The sequence below is a fragment of the Lissotriton vulgaris genome, chromosome 4_1 (assembly GCF_964263255.1).
Source record: "Lissotriton vulgaris chromosome 4_1, aLisVul1.2, whole genome shotgun sequence".
Taxonomy (NCBI): Eukaryota; Metazoa; Chordata; class Amphibia; order Caudata; family Salamandridae; genus Lissotriton; species Lissotriton vulgaris.
In genome coordinates, this window is record NC_141691.1 from 499853680 (window position 1) to 499875365 (window position 21686).

Below are 21686 nucleotides of genomic sequence, written 5' to 3' on the forward strand. Positions count from 1 at the left end.
TGGGAGGCGGAGACAGCCCCCGGTGTGACACTTCCTGCAACCAAACCCTTCCCTGAGCACGAGCACCTTCCGTCACTCCCTTAGATAACTGGAGCACTTCACGGGGTTTGCGTTTCCTTCACTCCCGGTCCTTGCGTATTTCTACCCAGAGTGCAGGCAGTAATCCGCCTTCTCTTGATTTCCTTTTCTTTCCGGTACCACGTGGGATCCTGCTATTGAGACGTATCAAGACAAAGACTTCCACGACCAGAAGGCACCGCGGCATTCAGCGATAACGAGAGACTAGAGACTCATTACCTTTTCATGAAGAAAACGTATATAACAATAAATCCCTCCTTAAAACCCTTAATCAAAGCACCAGTGTTTCTCTTTGAGCCGACCTCTCCCGCACCAGTGGTCGAACCTCCAAACCTCCCTGAGCCCCCGGGACATTTGGTGTCAGAAGTGGGATCTACTTCATCATCCATCAGTGAGACCAAGATGGAGACCCTGATCGACCACCTCATAAAGGGGCAGGAGAAGTTAGAATGGGCCGTGGAGAACCAGCTGTCCATTGCTCAAGCGGACCGAGAACTTTTTACTAAAACCATGACCGCACACGTAGAGGGCCTTAAGTCCATTCCCATACCCTCTGTCCAACAGGCGGCCACGGGTGAAGGACGTGTACACACTCCACATCCGTCAGGAATGGCCCTTCAAAAATATGTACCCGGTGAGGATCCTGACGCTTTTTTGGTGAACTTTGAAAGAGCGGCTCGGGCAATGAGCTGGCCCGAAGAAAAATGGCCGTTCTTTCTCGCCCCTCTCCTTACCGCCGAAGCCCAATCTGCATATCAAGCAGCGAATCCCCTGGGGACAACCCCATATGCAACTATTAAAATGGTCATACTGGATCATCTAGGCTTGGACCAGGAGGCCTATAGAGTCCGTTTCCGAAAAGAGAAAGGGGTTCCTGGGGAAAATCCGAAAACACTGTTCTTCAGGTTAAAAATGGCGGCGGACAAATGGATTCGCCCCGATGTGTGTACAAAGGAAGAGATACTGAATAAAATCTATGTAGAGCAGTTTATGGAGGCGTTACCATATGCGACCCAGCGTTGGCTCAAACAGCATGTAGGCCTGACAGTAGAACAAGCCATTGAGATGGCATCACAATATGCAAGGGCCCAACCCAAGTCTATTCCGTGGGAGCCAGAAAAGACCTCCAAAGGTACTCCTACCAACAAAACGGACAAAAGGCCGAAACCAGTACTAGAGGCTCCCCGACCATTCAGACCACCCGGTATGATGGTTCCTCCGACAAAAGGACCACAGTGTTTCGAATGTGGCAAGTGGGGCCACATCGCCAGGATGTGTCCAAAAAGGAAGAGCCATGAGGAACCCATGGAAGTGGGGTATCTGCCCCGGACTGTGATGTATTCCGCCGAAATGGGCAGCACGTTTTACGTGAGTATAAGGATGAATGGGTTCCAATTAAAAGCATTGTTAGACTCTGGGTGTAGGCAATCTGTGGTACAGTCAAGGTTCGTTACCCCGGGTCAGATGAATCATAAGAGTCCCGTGTATATCAGGTGCGTCCATGGGGACGTGAAGCCTTACCCCGTGGCCTCCATCACACTCACACCGCAGGATAGAGACCCCTGTACTGTTAGCGTGGGGGTAGTTGATTCCCTGCCTGAGGATATGATCCTGGGGACCGACAATCCAGAATTCCTGTCCCTATTTAAGGAACACCTTTCCACAGCCAGGAATGGGGTGAATATCCCATCCTACCTATCCCCCGAACCCTGGGTTATTGATCGCAGCTTCAGATTTGCTCAGGCTGAAGATAGATCCCTTTTCCACGCTTGGGAAGCCGCCCATAACTCAGATGATCAGACCTCTCCAAGATTTCCCCGCTTTTTGATCAAAAACGACTTGTTATATAGACAAGCCAACCAAGAAGCAGAGATGCAGCTATTGGTTCCCCAGTCTTTTAGAGAACAAGTGTTATTCTTTGCACATGCCCACTTGATGGCAGGACATGCCGGCAAGGAAAAAACAACTGACTGTATCCTGCGAAACTTCTATTGGCCGGGTATCTACAAAGATGTTCAAGAATTTTGTGCCCGATGCGAGGTCTGTCAACGAAGAAACACACAGCGCCCTCCGGCTGCCCCCCTACAACGGATGCCCATAATTGGTATCCCCTTCGAGCGAGTGGGCATGGACCTGATAGGGCCCCTACCAAAGACTGGGAGAGGCTTTCTATATGCATTGGTAATCGTGGACTATGCCACTCGGTTTGTTGAGGCTTTCCCCTTAAAGAACACTACCACAGCTGCCATCGCTGAAAAATTTGTGGAACTTTTCACCAGGGTAGGTTTTCCTAAAGAAGTATTGACCGACCAGGGGACTCCCTTCACCTCAAAATTAATGAAGGAAGTATGTGCCTCACTGGACATAAAACATTTGAAAACCTCGGTGTATCATCCACAAACCGATGGTCTGGTGGAAAGATACAACCAGACTCTGAAGCAAACACTAAAAAAAATGCTGACGGCTGAAGGGCCCGCCTGGGATAGGCTCCTACCTATCGCCCTTTATGTGATAAGAGCCCAAAAGCAAAGCAGCCTAGGATGCTCATCGTTTGAGCAACTGTATGGTAGGATGCCCAGGAGTCTCCTAGACATCACTAAAGAGATGTGGGAAAACGAAACGTCCCAGGAGCAAAAATCCATGTTGGAATACACCTCTCAGCTCCGAACCAGACTTGGTAAATTAAGAGAACTCGCCTATACCTCCATGGAGCATCAACATGAGAGGTACAAGAAATCCTATGACAAGGGTAAAAGATTAAGATCACTGGAGGTAGGAAAATGGGCTCTAGTGCTACTGCCTTCCATCAGTACTAAGAACAAACATGAGTGGCAAGGCCCATATCAGATCACTGAAAAAATCGGAATTACTACCTATAGACTCCGGTTAACCCCTCACAAATCACAAATTTACCATATCAATCTCTTGAAAGAGTGGTTGGGACCCCTACCCCGAATGGGACAATTCGTAGGGCAGATGGATGCCCAACATATCTCTACTCTAGAACAGTTGGTGGTGAACCCAGAGCTGACTCCCCAGGAAAAACAAGAGTTAACAGAGACTCTAACCCCGTATACAGCAATATTTTCCGACTTACCAGGAAGGACTGAGTTAGCAGAGCACTGCATCGAAACCCTTCCTGGGGAAGTGGTAAAACAAAGACCCTATCGAATTCCCGCAGCAAGGAAAGAGATTGTACGGAAAGAAGTGCAGGACATGCTCGACTTGGGCGTCATACGCCCTTCACAGAGTCCTTGGTCATCCCCGATTGTTCTAATTCCTAAACCTGATGGCACTAAAAGATTTTGTATGGACTTTCGAGCATTAAATGCTGTCTCGCATTTTGATACGTATCCAATTCCTCGAGTCGAAGACTTGATTGAAAAAATTGGAGACGCTAAATATATCACCACCATTGACCTCACGAAGGGGTATTGGCAGGTCCCCCTTCGTGAGGAGGACAGAAAGAAAACAGCTTTTGTAACGGATGAAGGTGCTTTTGAGTTCACCGTTCTGCCTTTCGGATTACACGGCGCTCCGGCAACATTTCAGCGCCTGATGAACAAGGTCTTACATCCCTTTTCGCACTTTAGTTCAGCCTACTTGGATGACATAGTCATTTACAGTCAGAACTGGGAGGACCATCTGAGACACTTACATACCATTCTGGAAGCCCTACAAACAGCAGGACTCCACATCAACGCAAAAAAATCGAGAGCAGCTTTTCAAAGTGTGAAATACCTGGGCTATGTGTTGGGCGAAGGAACCATCGCTCCCCAAAGCGAAAAAGTAAGAGCGATAGCAGCAGTTCCATTCCCCAATAACAAAAGAGACCTTAGAGCCTTTCTTGGCCTAGTGGGTTATTACAGGCGCTTTATTCCAGGCTTTGCAGAATTGTCAGCCCCCTTAACCAATCTGCTCCGCAAAGACGCCAAGGCCAAGGACTTTAGTAACCCATCAAGAGAGGCCTCACAGGCTTTTCACCTTCTAAAGTCCACGATGACAACGGCTCCTGTTTTAATCTCGCCGGATCACAGCAAACCATTTATGTTATCCACGGACGCTTCTAATCAGGGGATAGGTGCTGTACTATCACAAGTCAAAGACGGCATTGAACATCCGATCCTATACGTCAGTAGGAAATTGTTCCCCAGGGAGTGCCGTTACTCTACCATCGAAAAGGAGGCCTTGGCAATTAAATGGGCAATTGACAAATTAAAGTACTACCTGGAGGGCAAGCCCTTCGTTCTACATACAGACCACGCTCCCCTGAAGTGGATGCACCAGAATAGTGGCCACAACCCCCGGGTGTTACGATGGTTTCTGTCCTTACAGCCCTATGCATTTACTGTGCAACATCGCAAAGGAAAAGACAATGCCAATGCGGACTTTTTGTCCCGGGTGTTCCCTCTCCCCGATCGGGAGATGCCAGGGGGGGGGTGTGTCACGGGTCTGACTGTCAAGAGACACCTGCATATAAAGACTGGTGGTGCGCCACCCCCCTTTCACCTTGCGTCTTGTCTCAACAGCCGCAGACTTCTACGTGGCATGAGGAAGACGGAGACCCCGAAACGGAATGGCCATCAGGGGTGAACGTATACGGCTCCTTTAAGGCCGACGGCTGGGATTGTGGAGTCACGCCCCTAGTGACGACAAAAGCAGGAAGCACGGCATCGAAGACGGACGGCGTTTCCCCTGCGGAGGAGATCGAGGAGGAGAGCAGCGCGGAACCAGGTCAAGGACGAGAAGCAGACGGAAACGACAAGCCAGGAGGCCAACGGTCGGACGCATCGCCCTGCCACGCGCCCACGGGAGGAGCGTGGCTTAGAGAGGTACGGGGCCGGGTCGCGGGTTGGGTTGGGAGGCGGAGACAGCCCCCGGTGTGACACTTCCTGCAACCAAACCCTTCCCTGAGCACGAGCACCTTCCGTCACTCCCTTAGATAACTGGAGCACTTCACGGGGTTTGCGTTTCCTTCACTCCCGGTCCTTGCGTATTTCTACCCAGAGTGCAGGCAGTAATCCGCCTTCTCTTGATTTCCTTTTCTTTCCGGTACCACGTGGGATCCTGCTATTGAGACGTATCAAGACAAAGACTTCCACGACCAGAAGGCACCGCGGCATTCAGCGATAACGAGAGACTAGAGACTCATTACCTTTTCATGAAGAAAACGTATATAACAATAAAGCCCTCCTTAAAACCCTTAATCAAAGCACCAGTGTTTCTCTTTGAGCCGACCTCTCCCGCACCAGTGGTCGAACCTCCAAACCTCCCTGAGCCCCCGGGACACCTGGTTAAGGGACTACTTATGTGGGAGGCACAAGCAGTGCTGTGGGCCCAATAGTAGAATCTAATTTACCAGCCTTGGGCACATGAAGTGCACTTTACTAGGGACTTATAGATACATTTAATATGCCAATTCGGTGTGAGCCAATGTTACCATGTTTAAAGGGGAGAGAACATGCACTTTAGCACTGGTTAGCATTGGCAAAGTGCCTAGAGTTTTAAAGCCCACAAAAGCGAGGTCAGAAAAAATAGGAGAAGGAATGCCAAATGTTTGGGGTAACCCTGAAAAAAGGGCCATTTCCAACAGATACCTTAGTAAATAAACAATTCTAAACTAAGTTTACCTTTGTGAATCAGGCCCTTGATCAATTTTAAATTCCTTTACATTTAAAGAAAATGTAAAACTTTTCAAATTTACATTTTGTTTCATTATATATATATATATACTTTATTAATCTGAGAAAATGTAATTTTCTGAACAGTCACAGGCCACCTGAGTCCATAGATCCCAAGTTAAAAAAACGCTGTTCTAAATTAAAAAGGGTTAAACAGAAAGAAACAGTGGACTGTAGAAGCAGAAGGCACATACCAGCCATTATTGGTTTGAACCACTCAGTTGTCTTCAATGCAGCTCCCAACGTTCCAAAGCTTTTTTACTTATTAGGGGCCATATGTATCATACAAATTCGCATTCGCAAAGGCCGCAATTCGCAGAATTTGGGCCTTTGCGAATGCGAATTTGCTAAATGGGATGGATGAATGGAAATCCTGTGCAAAATAAGGAATCGCAAAATTTTACCACCAACTCTAAGTTGGTGGTAATTTGCGAATTTCTTGAAAAATTACCATTTTTGCATTTTTCAAAGTGCCATGTGACGCACATACATGCCCTTAGGGCATGTATGTGCACCACATGTGCACCCATACTTATTTCAGGGGTGCAACAGGGTGACCTTTGGACACCCCTGCACCCTTGAAATTATTCTCAATTTGCGATTAGCAAATTGAGAATCGCAAATTGAGAATGAATTCCCATTCCTTCCTATGGGCCAGGAGGCCCATAGAAATGAATAGGAAAAGTATTCCTTAACTGCGAATTCGCAATTTGCGAATTTGCAATTAAGGAATATCAAGAAATCACTAAAAAATTGTGAATTTCTTGATACATACCAATTAGCGATTCTGAAATAAGGATTTCTTAAAAATCGCTTTTACAGAATCGCTAATTGGTATCTTGATACATATGGCCCTAGGTCACACAGTCTTCTTATATGCCTAATATGCTCCTCAAACCAGGATGGACCATAACTGAGATAGTGATCATAAGATATAATGTTGCTTTTTGGCATTGTAGCCTTTTTCGTTTCACACTTTGCAATACGCTATTGTCCTCAAAAACAATGCAGAATTTCTCTTGCATTTCCCTCCATCCAATGTGCCTGACTGATAAACTGATGCAGCTGCATTGATGGCAGAGTACTAGACAGCTATGAAAAGAACGTCAGGGGTGGGCTTACCGAGAAGAAAGACACAGTAACTCAAACCAGAACCCTTCATCTTAAAGTCCCACCACATAATAATTTCCTGTTCTGTTGGACAGGGCCTAAGACAACCGTCTGTAGATACAGACCCACAAATACAACGACTGCAAGTAGAAATTTGCTGGTGAGGAGAAGAAAAACGAGGGAGAATGGAGCAGGACAAGGAGGACAATGACCAGAGATAGCGGATGAGGCAAAGCAGAAGAGTGGCACCAATAAAGGAGAGGAGGAGGATGAGCTGACAGAATGGAGGTGGAGAAAGCAGTAAAGCAGAGCCCATCTGAGGAACAGTAAGAAGAGGAGCAGAGAATAGAAGAGCCAGAGAGACTGGGTCAGATAAGTCAACCAGAGGAAGAGCAGAGAGAGGATGATTAGAGAACCTCAAATGCTACCAACTTAGACCAAGCTACCTACAGAGCTCCAAGTCCTCTACAGCTACGGTTCCACAATGAGACTGTGGCCACAGGCAAGTGTTTGGGACACTTTGGAGAAAGGTTGTAGAAAAAGTCAGCATAAGGGAGCACCCACATTTCAGGGGTAAGGGAGCAACAGAGTGGACATGGGTGAGGACTGAAGTCGAGTGGCTTCACACAATTGACAGCAGTAGCATATGTGCTAGAGAGATGCGTCTGGCATTAACCAAGGTAGTCCTTCTTATCCCTTTAGTACCTGTAGATAAACTCTGTATGATCTTATCAAATGAATACACTACATATACTGACATCGCATTTCGCACCCTTTTCACACAAGGTCTTCCTCAATTATTATTTATTAATGTATAAAAACTGCTTCACCTGAAGCTAAAAAAGCAAAATTACAGGAAAAGCTATTTAACATAAAAGAAGAAGTTTAAAAATGTATCCACGTTAAAACAAACATTACTTGAATCAATTTTTATGACAGCTGTAAGGATGCTGTAACTGTCCTAACATTTCTCTACATACCATTGTACGTAATATTGTTCTTCTTGATTACTTCAGTGATGGACCAATAGGTAATAAAAGCCATGTGTTGAATTCAGCAAAGTAACCTCAAAGGTACCAAAGAAGTAAAACTATACACCATTTTTATTGACAAGGCAAAAGCCTTATGCTCCAATTCTCATCCAAATATTTCCAGGGTCTAATATACAACAATCACATTGAAAGCGTCTCTTCAGTCACTGATTAATTTAGGTACTTAATAAGTCATCATATATGCACTCAGTCACTCATCTCTGCACATACATCCATTAATCCATCCACTAACTCATTCATGCCCTCACTTCCCCAGCTTCAATAAAATAGGCACACAAAGTCAATAAGCATATGGATGATTAACTAAAAGAACAAAAGTTGATCAAAACATGTTGCCACCTAAACATAGTGGATATATGATTGTAAACATAGCTGTGGGCTACAGTCTTACATTGAAAATGTACATAGTGTATCATAATTTTAAAGTTTTAACATAGCTGCCATGCTTTTAAGCAAAGTGATGGCCATCGGAAGTGTAAAAATAAGGATACTCTATACAGAATACCATTCCAAGATGGCAATCAGTAAACACTGCACAACCATCTTCGAATGCCAACATGTATAGTACATCACCATTGTTCTGATCTGAAGTGGCCAACACAATGCTTTTTAATATGACTGACATCTAGAAACAGTAAAACAATGATGCACTAGGGTCAATACTATTCCAAGATGGCTGCAAAGGAAGCGGAACACTGGAGATCGGATAAACAGCATGTGAGTGACCCTGACGGACTGCCTGGGGATCTTCATGATAGGAAAATGGGAAAGTACAGACATGAAAGAGGCTTTATAACAGAAATCCAATTGAAAGCTAAAGGACTGTCCACCAGTCCAGACCCTACAACGAAGACATTTTCAGTTCGACATACGCAAGAGATCAGAGAAAATACTGTGACTCAGAAGGCAATGAGCCAATGGCAGAAATATGCTAACCCACTGCATTCAAAAGAGGCCTGAACTCTATGTATGTATATGTATGTATGCTTTTAAAAATGTTTTTTATTTCACTGATCTGGCAGACAACAGTACCTTAATTCACTCAAAAAGAGTAGGGGTGAGGGTAATGGACTCACATACTCCGGACCCCCAGACAATATGTTTATACACCTGAAGGAGTAGGGAGTGATAAAAAGTGTCTCTATTTAGTGGTGGCATGTGCTGTGTGCCTTAATACTGCCCTCACTCACACATTTTTGTGACATGCTTCATCATAGGGCAGCTAGAAAACAGCCCTGTGCAGCCAAACGCTGTATTTGTGTCAGGAGACATGGTTGTAATCACATGTATAGTTGTCAGAGGCATCAATGTCATTTAGGGTATAATTACGGCCTTTATGATGGGTGATGAGCGTATTGCACTGAGAGGCAAATATTACATTCCGGTAATTTATTAGCAGTATGTGGGAGCTCCGGATATTGTCTCTAAGAAGCCAACATGTACAACTCAGGACAACAATGTCTCGACACCAATACAATATGATATTATTACCATTAACTACGACTATGTTGTTGTTCTTCTTTTAAATTTCTACCCCCAGAGTGTGACTACAGGGGGTCTCTCCTTGCCTCTCGCCAGTTTGAACATTGTTTAGGGGTAAGGTCGGTAAGTGATGAGACACTATGGGGCCGATTCCAAATCGGGAAAAACCACTCCGAATAGCCGTACGGAGCGTTTGTCCCGTACGAATCGTACCCTGCAACGTCCCCGTACGTACGATGAAGTACGATTCGTACCAGGAGCAGGACTCCATACGAATCGTACAAAGACCGCACGACTCTAATCTCCGTACAATTCTCCCTCTGAACCCGCTGTACGTGACATTCGTACGGTTTGAAGCAGGTTTTACCAACCCAGCAAGTACGATTCGTGTCGGGTACGCACCGTACAATGCTTTTTTTACGGGAGCCCAAAACGTCCGGAGAAGCAGAGTTCGCCTCGAAACAGTTACGGAACGCCCCCCCCCCCGGGTATGGTGCATACACCCCATGTCTGCAGGGGTATGGTGCGTACCCCTGCGATCATGGGGTGTACGCACCGTACCCCACGATCGCTGGATGTACGCACTGTACCCCATGATCGCAGGGTGTACGGTGCGTACACCCTGCCGTCATGGGGTATGGTGCGTACACCCCATGTTTGAAGGGGTACGCACCGTACCCCTGCGATCATGGGGTGTACGCACCGTACGGTGTGTATGTGATTGTGTGGTTGTCCGTACGAATCGGCCTTACCTGACATAGACCGTACGAATCACGTCCTCATACCCCGGCCCGGTTCGTACTCGTCGGGTCGTACAGCATGTTTACGAATCGTACGGTTCACTGTGAGGGTCCGTGTCGTACGGTTTCTCCCTTGAAATTCGTACGGTTCGTGACGATTCGGACGGAATGAAGATATACGGATCGTACTACGCGATTCAGACGGACGTGTACGATTCGGATGGCTGCTTTTTTTCCCGAATCGGAATCGGCCCCTATGTGTCCTTATGTTTGATTGTATAAATACGTACTATGGTGTACACGTCGCTTTGAGCTCCACCTACTCTCAGGTAGGATAAACAATTTGTTTGTTATGAGCTACTGGCTTGATTCCTAGATTTAGAAGTACAACTAGTTAATCGACCAGAGTCTGTGGTAGATTGTATTTTTAATATTTCATTGTAAAACATAGAACCACGAGGGGGAGCCTAATTTTTAATTACCCCGTTTTTCTTTTGTCTCTTGTCCCTTTGTTCCTATTTAGTACATCAACAGAGTACTGCCAAGGGGATACCTCAGACCACAACAAGTGGTTCTGAAACCCTCTTATCTCCGGAAACGAGGTGCGAGATATACACATATATTCTGGGACCGGTAGAGTCCTGAAGAAGGCCTGTGTGACCCCAAGCGAGGAGCACAAACACACGGCCGAAACATATGGATGAATTGGTAGTAAGGCGGGTTGAAAGGAGCAAATTACATCTCCCAATTACCACCATCCTTCATGTTTTTAATCCTGGCCGGAGGGTCCAGGAATAAAGTGTAGGCACAGCATCACCTCCGAGCTAGTTTTAATCTACACTACAATTTCACTTCCGGTGATCCCTGTCACTTTAGAGATTATTGTTTCTCTTTTGTATTGTGTTTGTCTTCCCCTACCCTATTGCTCCACCCCAGGCATTGGCTGCGCAGGGGTGTTTTGTAGCAGCCCTACGATGAAGCATGTCACACAACTGTGTGAGTGAGGGCAGTATTAAGACACACAGCATGTGCCACCTTTAAATACAAACACTTTTATCGATCCCTAATCCTTCAGGTGTATAAAAAAAAAGACAACAGTACCTGCCAGGCCGTCCCATGAGCGTGTACCAGAGATTATCATAGTGCAAACCTTCTACCCCAAGGCTTTGTTAAAGATAGTAACCCACAACAACCTCCTTGTTTACTACCGTAAATTCTAAGATTTCATTCCACAAAATGCCTATCATCTACACCTGAAAGGCATATTGGCTTTAACGTGTGTTTTACAATAAATAAGTCGGGCCTATTGCCTTTGTTGTAACCTTTTATTATAAGACATACATCTGTCGTCAACCTTGAGCATTGACGTGTCAATATAATCAACTGAATCCTGCTGTGTGCATATGGTTTCCTACAATGCAAAAAGTGCAATACAAGCACTGATTTTCAATGGAAATGCACAACTTCTGCCCAATCAAAATCTGTCAAAAAGGGAATCATTATTGGGTAGAGTCAAAGCCCATTTCTCAATAGGCATAAAATTACAAATATGTACAAAATTACAGTTAATAAGACAATATATATTACTTCCTCAAATTACATGATGTGCAAACCTTTGTCAAGGGGGTAAGCCTCAAGCTTTCAAATCTGTGAAATACCTACCCCTTCATCTGAGACAAGAACCTTTAGAAACAACCTTCGAGAAGAAACTCAAAACTTGGTTGTTTAAGTTGACCTATTCTGTACTGCTAGACACTGCTGCCCGGCTAGCCTGTCTTGTTCTGCTCAGTTTTCTAAGTTAGCTATTCTGATTTTTCCCCTTTTAGTAAGATCTTGTAGGGCACTCCTAGCACAGAGATGCACCCGCGGAAGTAACCAAACGCTTTATAAAAATAATTAGATTTATAACCAACACCAAAACCACTGCTTACAATCTTTTTTTTAAGTCCCTGTAACACAAAATTATGTAGAACTGTTAATACAGTTTATTGGCAATCCACCCTTAAACTACACTTTTCACAATAAATAAGTCATGTCTATTGCCTCTGTCATTCCTTTTTATAATAAACACATCAGACCTATAGACCTGATCAATGGTTTGTCAGCATAACCAATTCAGTCCTGCTGTGTTGATCATCAGATTTCTGATAAGGCAAAAAGTGCAATACGTACTCTTTCAGCAGAAGCATACAACTAGTGCTCAAACATAATCTGTAATCAAATAAACCAGCATTTGGATGGATGCAAAGTCTGCACCTCTTAAATCTCTTTCTGCTGTCAAACAATACCTACCTAGAACAAGTGACTGTAGATGATTCTTGAGACTCTTGGACAAAGTGTGTTTAATTTCGCAAATATTTTACCTCTAAAACAATGAAATTCATTAGACTGTCCAAGCTCTTTCGTCTGTGCCAGTACCCTGATAGTTTATGGTGAACCAAGAACCTACCACCTGCAGCAACACCTCTCACTCTCTACTTTTCTGCTGTCTACAGTGATGACAATCAGCAGACGTACACTGCAAAAGGTACCGTTTGTGTAAATGTGTGTACTACTGGCGATTTTGCGTGTCTATTGAAAGGAGAAAATCTTTACAAATCATAGGATGAAACCTATGATGCACACATTTCTGCATTTCTGCTTTGGTGTTTAAGAGTCAAGCCTTTGCCTCCAAGGTCTGATGATTTGAGGTCTACCTTTACAGACGGCTGAATACAAAATAACTGCAGGATGAGCCTTAGCATCATTAAATTAAACCCAAACCGGTCACAGGCCTGCACTCTCCCCGCAGTTCCATCGCCTCTGACGTCACCACTGAGCCCCCAGCCTAGGTGTTTCATGCTGTTGTCTGCCCTGTTGTGTGCAGTGTGCGTACAAGAAAGGTTTTGGGGCCACAACCTGGCCAGCCAGGACCTCAACAATTGCATAAACAGAAAAGCATACGGCTGGTCAGACAACTTTAGAAAACCAATCAGGGCCCACACAGCCAATGAGTGCTGCGCGGCACTCATTGGCTGTGTGGGCCCTGATTGGTTTTCTAAAGTTGTCTGACCAGCCGTATGCTGTTGTGTGCAGTGGCTGTCCTGTGTGGCTTTATGCAGTCATTTTTTACGATCTATTTCTGCAGTTGCATATCTTATTGCCGTTGTTATTGTGTACTTTGTTGTATCCTTACTGTTTTTTTCGTACTGTACTAATTGTGTTGTTGCTCTGTTATATGGCATTCATTGTTTCTAATTTACTGCTCCTCTCTTTTCCCCAAGCCGTTCCCCACCTCCCTGCTCCCGCCGCTAATGCCCTGCGGCCCCTCCCCCCCAGCCAACTCCCGTTTCCCGCCTCCCAGCTGAGTGTCCCTCCCCTCCCTTACATAATGCCGACCACTGCGGGGGAGCGCTAGTAAGACCTTGACCTTGACCTTGGTCACAGTACTGCACTCTCCCCGGAAGCTCCATCGCCTCCGACGTCACCTCTGAGCCCCCAGCCTGGGTGTTTCAGGCTGCTTTCTGCCCTATTGTGTGCTGTGGCTGCCCTGCGTGACCCGGTAATTTTTGCCCATATTATTCTGCGGTTGCATATCTTATTGCAGTTGTCATTAATGTGTACTTTGTGTCCATATCCTTACTCTTTACTGTGCTCATTGTGTTGTTGCTCTGTTATTTGGCATTCGTTGTTTCCAATTTACTGCTCCTCTCTTATCCCCCCGCCGTTCCCAACCTCCCTGCTCCCGCCGCTGCTGCCCCAAGGCCCCTCCCACACTGCCCTAGCCAATTTGCCGCCTCGCAGCTGAGCGTCCCTCCCCTCCCCTACATAATGCCAACTGCTGCACACTCGCGCCGCTGGCGCGCATAAGGCAAGCCAGTCTGTGCCCGTCCACGACCAGTGCCAGAAACCCTGGACCTCCGCACTGCGAATGCTACAGCCCAACAGCACTCCACACACTCAACCCAGGCTGCAACAAGAACTGCAAGCTAGCCTCGCTGGCTGCCACCCATTTACCCTTCAGCTGCCAAAGCTGCCGACAAACCAACAGCACCGCCAGCAACACGGACCTAGCACAACCCGACAGGAAGAACACAACCAAACTGAAGATCCTGCAATGCATCCTCCTCAACGTCCGTTCCCTGCACAAACATGCCACCGAAATCTGGGACCTCCTCGACAGCAGCACCCCGGACGAAGCGTTCTTCACGGAAACCTGGACAAACACCACCTCAGGACCGGACATCGCCATCTCCATTTCCCAAGGGAACAAGAGCTCCAGAAAGGAAAGCCACACCCACCCAGGAGCATGAATTGCTATCGTCCACAAATCCACCCTCTGCCTGAGCACACTCCCCGACGAGCCTACAGACATGGAGGAACATCTACATTGCAAGATACAGACCAACCCTACCACCACCCACCGAGGAACCCTCATCTACCGACCCCCTGGACCCAGCGGACCATTCATCAACTCCATTATGGACAAAATATCCCTGCATGCCATCGCATCCACCAACTACACCCTGCTGGGAGACCTCAACTTCCACATTGACAACCAACTAGGCCCCAATACCACATCCCTCCTGGACAACCTCCACAACATTTTACTCCGCCAAATCGTGACCGAACCCCCGCACTCAGCAGGACAAACCCTCGACCCCCTCTTCACAACAGGAAACTCCATCACCTTCAGCCACACCACCGAACTCCCATGGACTGACCATGATGCATCCACTTCACCTTCAGAACACCGACCATTCACAGACACCAGCACATCCTCCCACGAAGAAACTGGACCAGAATCACCGATGATCAGCTCACCTCCTCACTCAGCAACTACACCCCAACCATCGCGGAAAACAACTACCCAAACACAGCAGCCCGAACCCTGCATAGATGGATCTCCGACAGCACCAACACCATAGCCCCCCTCAAGAAAAACAACACCCACGCCAAGAAAGCCAGATGGTTCACCACCAAACTTCGAAAGTACAGACGCACCTGCCGCCGCCTCGAAAACGCCTGGAGGAACACCAAATCCACAGAATCTCACAAAAACATAAAAGCCGCTCCCAACGCCCACCACCAACTCATCAGAACAAGCATTGGCATAGCCAATAGGTCTCGCTTGTGGGACCTTATAATTATTTAGTTAAATAAAAATAATAACACATCCCTAAAGTTTTTGAGAAACAAGCACCGTACCTAAACTTGATAATAGTGATTCAGATTGCATGGTAAGGCTGGCGCTGCTGCTCCTAGGGCTCGGGCTGCACTGGTTGCTATGCTTGGGCAGTGGTAACCGGGCATGTGGGGCTTGTTTGGGGTCTCGGCATTGGCTGACCTGCGTATTTATTCCTAGCCCAAGCAATGCTGCGCGTTTGTGTTTGGAAAAAATAATGGCGTCAGCGCAGCACGTTTGTTTTTGAGCAAGGACAATGAAAGCAACCACTTTGTTTCTCTTTAAAAAAATGTGTGGTTGAAAACAACAGCTGCACCCATTGCTGAACTTAGCTTCTAGTCATAGATAACTAAAGGTTGCGCTTTTAAGCACTTCAAAACCTGCGGAGGTCACAGGAGGGCCTTGGAAGAAGGTCTGTTCTACAATTAATGTGGGACAAATATCAAGAGGAAACCAGGGAGCCCGAGAGCGGGGGAGGAGAGCGAGCAGGCCAGCAAACAGCAGAGGAAGCAGTGAATCCGGCCCATGCTGCCTGGAGAGCAGAAAGTGAAACCAGCAGAAATATTATAATGCTTCAGGAGCTAAGACCGGGTGGAACACACTATCCGTGCCGGATATAAAGCAAGATCGCCTGCTGCCGTTATAAAAGTTAAATCGCGGCATAGAGCACTGGGAAAATGTAATTAAATGAAATGAGACGTATTTATAATTTCACCAAGAAAAAATAAGATCTCTGCCACAAACTCAGCACCTTCTCTCACCACAAAATCAAGAGCATCTACGACAACTTCGACGAAGACAACCACCTCCGACACCCTGTAGCCAACGATTGTCAGCTGGAAAGCCCTCACCACCGAAGACACACTAAAGACAATGAACTCAATCCACTTCGGGGCCCCCACGCACCCCTGCCCCCACCACATCTTTCAACAGAGCCGGCGACACCATCGCACCCATACTCCGCCACACCATCAGACGCTCCCAGGCGACCACCTCATTCCCCAATGACTGGAAACATGCCAACGTCAACCCCCTCCTGAATAAACACTTGGTGGACCACACCAACCTCAAAAACTACAGGCCCATCTCCCTGCTCCCGTTCCCTGCAAAAGTTATTGAGAAAGCTATCAACAGCCAACTCGCCACATTCATCGAAGAGCACAACATCCTCAACTCCTCCTAATACGGCTTCAGGAAAAAACACAGTACGGAAACCGCCCTCCTCGCCACAACAGACTACATCCACACTCTACTGGAAAGAGGAGAAACAGTAGCCCTTATCCTCCTCGACCTCTCAGCGGCATTCAACACCGTCTCCCATCGAACCCTAATACGCAGACTTCACAACGCAGGGATCCAGGACAAAGCCGTTGACTGGATCAGCTCCTTCCTCTCCGACAGAACACAGTGCGTCAGACTTCCCCCTTTCCTCTCGGACCCTACACCAACAACCTGCGGAGTCCCTCAGAGGTCCTCCCACAGCCCGACACTCTTCAACGTCTACATGGCTCTGCTCGCCCCATCGTCATAATCTACGGGCTCAACATTGTGTCATGCGCAGACGACACCCAACTCATCCTGTCACTATCCAACTAACCCAACACCGCCAGTCACAGCTTTCCAGAGGCATGGAAGCCGTTGCCAAATGGATGAAAAACAGCTGCTTACAACTAAACACCAACAAGATGGAGGTACTCATCATGGTCCTAAACCCCGACGCCTGGAACGACACCTGGTCGCTGCCCACCCTCGGAAACCCGCCCACCCCCAAGGACCACGCCCACAACCTGGGAATCATCCTGGACTCCGAGCTCAAAATGGACTGCCATATCAACTCAGTCTCGTCCTCCTGCTTCCAAACCATCCTCCTCCTAAATAAGACATTCAAATGGATCCCCCTTGAACACAGTAAGACTGTTACTCACGCCGTGGTCACCGCAAGACTCGACTACGGCAACGCACTCTAAGCCTGAATAAACAAAAACCTTGCCCGCAAGCATACAGAACAAACAGAACGATGCCGCAAGACTGATCCTCAACCTGACAAAACACTGTCACATCTCTAGCATCTGCGCACACTCCACTGGCTCCCCATCGAAGCAAGAGTGACCTTCAAGATGCTCACCCACACACACAAGGCCTTCCACAACACCGGACCAGCATACCTGAACAGCCACTCAAATTCCACACACCCCACAGGACCCTACGATCAGCCCAGCTCGCCTATGCCGGGGTCCCACACACCTGAAAAACGAGATCGGGAGGCCGCTCCTTCTCTTTCCTCGCGGCCAAAGCCTGGAACGCCCTTCCACTCCACCTCAGACAGACAACATTGCTTCCCATCTTCGTAGGAAACCTCAAAATCCGGCTCTTTGAAGGACCTCCTCCTTGATGGACTGGAACCTGCACCCCCTCTCCCCCAGCACCTTGAGACCCTTACAGGTGAGTAGTCGCGCTTAACAAATGCCTGATTGATTGATTTATTGATTGATTGAAGAAAGACAGGATATTGCTGTAGGCACACTCCATGCGACAGAGCCTATAGACACCAGACAAACAAAACAAGGAGAAAGACCACTATTTATTACAGTTTACTTTACCACATGTGTTAAGGCAGCTTTGGCCCTGTTCCACTGTTACTGTCTTTAATTGATTATGCATAGAATGTACATATATGTCCACTGCATGCTTGTCTATTTCGGAGGGGTTAGCGGCGACGGTCTACATTGGCATTCACATAGCCCCACTTTTTTTCAAATAGAAATATCATGGTACAAAACCTATTATCATATTTTGCCCTTCCCCTGTTCTCCAACTCGCAAAGTAAATTAAAAGAATGATTATGGAGAACGTGAACTATTGCGGCTTCCTATGGTATATTCTACCAGTAACGGTCAAAAATTTATTTTAATTTAGCAAAGAAAAGCCTTGTCATGTGAACACTAACGGGTAAAGGATGTTGTTGCTGTTGAGTTCTAAATGATGTCAAGGTGCTATACTTCAGAAAGCATAACAACATCTTAAAACAATGTATTTTCCAGTTGTCATTATACCAACATGTTCAATTGTCCTATTGAAGATGCTTGAAGGCTTTTGTTGAAGTGCTATGAAGAAAAAATCTGCACTCTGTGGAAGCGATTTACAATGCCTGCCTCTTAAATGTTAGGCGCAGACACTAAACACTAGACATCCATCAAGGGACACACTATAGGGACCCACACTCTAAACAAAAGAAACCTGCGAGGAAGAACACTCTCCTATCTCCTTTCCTACCTCTATCCCTCTCTATCCTCTCTATCGTCCGGGGCACTATACCCACCAGGCAGTGCAAAAGGGGGGACAGAAGACAACGCCAAGCAAGACTCGGAAAACGGACTTCTTTTTTTTGGACTATTGGAACTATCCGACCCCACGTACCATCGCAAAGATCGAACTATTGCAGGACAATATTGCTATACCCCCCCCCCTTCTTTTTCTTTCTTTTTTCCTTCCTTTCTTCTTTCACTCTCTCCTCTTTCTTTCCGCCACTCATGTATGCTCCATGTAAATATATATTTTTTTATATACAATAAAAAATTACAGAAATTAAAAAAAAAGAATTTAGCTGTTTTACAATGTTTAACTTTTATGGCATTCGTAAAGAATATTCAGATTCCTGCTGGAACCTACACCAGTTATACGCAATTTCCACCATGTAGAAAAAATATGACTGGGGTACATTATATGTAAATGAGCATTTGCACAAATATCATTTATTTCTGTTTCTCTACAGGGATATTATAATTTTCCCTTGAGGGGAACCCCTCATTTAAAATTGGGTAATGTTCTCTACTTTTGCACCGCAGGAAGTAACTTGCGGCCTTATTTATAGTTTGGCGGATGCGATATACCCCATCAAAAATATCCTTCATGTTCAAAATACTGCAAGTGCATATACCTATAGCACTTATAATGCCGCGGAAAGGTTATCAGTATGTGATAGAGTATCCTGCTCCCCTCCTCAGCTGCTAAATACGGCCCTTACAGCTTCTTCTTATAGGTGGACTCTTGCATGCGTTTCCAGGGTAAAAAACCTGCAAATTGTTAGTGAACACTCCCATACAAAAACGCACATACTTAGAAACCTACATCAGGCTTGAATGTAGGAATGTGGAAAAAACAACAGACTGGGTGGGTTTTCCTCATTCCTAAATGCTGTTTACAAGAGCAAAATTCTCCTGGGCTAGGAGTATGCGTCATTTCCTATGGCAAACTACTACTTTTGTGCAACTAGGTGGATATAGGGTGTACCCATGTATTGTGTATGTCGCAACAGACGGTGTACACTATCTGACTGACACGGTAGATAAGAAAAAACGCGAATTTACCACTAGAAAGAGGTGTGCGTATGACTTACCCGGAGCTGGCACAGTTATGTGGTAGGATGGTAATTTTGCAATCTTGTACGGGTGTTTTGAATTGAATTATTGTGCACTTAACAAGATGTCTTCATTGTTACACAGAAACGTAGAAAGTTATGACGTGACCTAAAAATAGGGGGTCTAAAAGGTGCTACAAAATAGCACTGCCCGACCGACCGAGAAAAGGCGCTGCGTGTCAAGAACAGGCTGATGTCGCAGCCACTTTCTCCTGATTAACATTCACAGAACCCTGCTGCCACATTCACAAATACTGTTTCTTCCAGCGCAGACAACAGATCATTCGTTAATTATTTTCACTGTTCCTACAATTGTTCTACTCCACGTTTTGTTTTTATGTCTATCAACTTTTGAGATACACTCCAAGCGGAACTACTAACCTGTAAACAACTCCTCTCTCTGCCGCTTCTCGGTCAGCTGAGCACAGTTGCTAATTTGGGAGTTAGTGCAGTGCAGCCACCCACTGTACAAACCCAGGAAGCCAGCAGTATCTAGTTTAAGCATGCAACAGATATGTCCCGCCCCTTTTTAAAGCTACAGTGATGCAATTGGTGAGCATCTCGGCTCACAAAAAGAAAGTAGTAGCGGCAACCTTGAAATGTAGTTGTGCACTCACTGCACACAATACATAGAGGTGGTCGCAGATTTGGACTGGACTATAAATAAAGCCAACTAGTTAATAATTAGTGGAGCAGTAAAAATGTAACTACACAATATATACCTACTCTTAGCACCATATACTTTCTGTGTTCTAATGTTATTAATGTAAAGTGGGGCACTCGAATGAAAAACTGAAGAGCAACCATTGTATAAACTAGAGATTCATAAACGTGGCATATTAATGCTTAGCCTAATCACTAAGAAATATAGGTTTAATGCGTTTTTACACTTAAGTTTCAAGTTATGTTGCACGCAAATGAAAAAAGCATCAGAGGTGGTGTAGTCATAATTGTGGTACTCATCTGACATTTATTTTGAAAGGGCATGTGCACCTATACTCATGTAACTGAAGGCACTTGAAGGTTTGGTTTAACTTGACTATAGTAGGCCTGGATCTTGAAATGTATTTTTCTGCTAGCATTGCAGGTTCTCTCTTCTGCAGGTCTCGGGTTTACCCAAGATCACTCTGGCACCCTTAAAAGCCTGCCTCAATGCAGCCGCCAGGCTACTTACTGGCGGGAAACGGCCTTTTCAACGAAGCCGTTTCCACGAAATCTTTAACCACGCATGCAGTACAACGCATGCGTGGTTACCACTAAAGCCTTTACCACGCATACCTTTACTACGATGTTTGTAGTAAAGGCATATGTGGTAAAGGTAAAGAGTAAAAAAAGGGGGGTTTGGGGGGTCTCCCCCCAAATAAAAAAACTCACCAGAAGTCACGACGGAATCTGCACATAATCAGCGTTGTTTAAGAGAAATCGGAAAAAAAATTCAGTTTCCTCTTAACGACGTATGACGTCACCACGCAAATAGTCGAGGTAAAGGTTATGCGTGGTAAACGAATTCCGTTGTAACGCATGCGTGGTAAAGGCATGCGTTGCAACGGAATTCGTTGTAACGTCATACATTCCTTACTGGCTCTAGAAAATTTGATCACATCACCCCTCACCTAAAAGCATTGAACTGGCTACTCCTTGAGGCTAGGATTTACCTCAAGTTGGCATGCATCACGCATAAGGCCCTACACACCAACTCCCCTGCGTATCTAGCTCAGAAGCTCGCGATATCTGGAGGAAGCAGAAACTCTCGATTGGCAAACACCTTTCTACTCTGGCCTGCACGTTTTAAGAAAAAAAAAACTACAATCGCACTTTCACCGGATCTGCTCCAAGAATATGGAACGCCTTCCCGCCTGACATTAGAAGTATCCACTCCCTGGCACGCTTTAAAAAAGAGGCTAAATCCTTCCTCATGGCTAAATTCCTTGACTAACCCGTGCCACTAGCACCGAGAGACTT

The 21686-nt window shown here is 46.0% G+C and overlaps 2 protein-coding genes across 3 annotated transcripts in view; one reads left to right on the forward strand and one right to left on the reverse strand.

Moving 5' to 3' along the window:
• Positions 1 to 20229, reverse strand: part of LOC147718893 (mitochondrial fission factor homolog B-like) — a 202297-nt gene extending 182068 nt beyond the window's left edge. Inside the window, exon 1 of one of the 2 annotated variants that reach the window (XM_086964655.1) lies at positions 20106 to 20229. The gene's annotated coding sequence lies outside the window, so the exon portion shown is untranslated. The remainder of the gene's footprint in view (positions 1 to 20105) is intronic. The other variant, XM_086964654.1, reaches the window with a different exon arrangement.
• Positions 304 to 4964, forward strand: LOC147718894 (uncharacterized). The gene is made up of 2 exons (XM_086966798.1): positions 304 to 1446; positions 4608 to 4964. The coding sequence occupies exons 1-2, from the start codon at positions 304 to 306 to the stop codon at positions 4962 to 4964; spliced, it is 1500 nt and encodes a 499-aa protein (XP_086822924.1).
• Positions 20230 to 21686: the final 1457 nt, after the last annotated feature.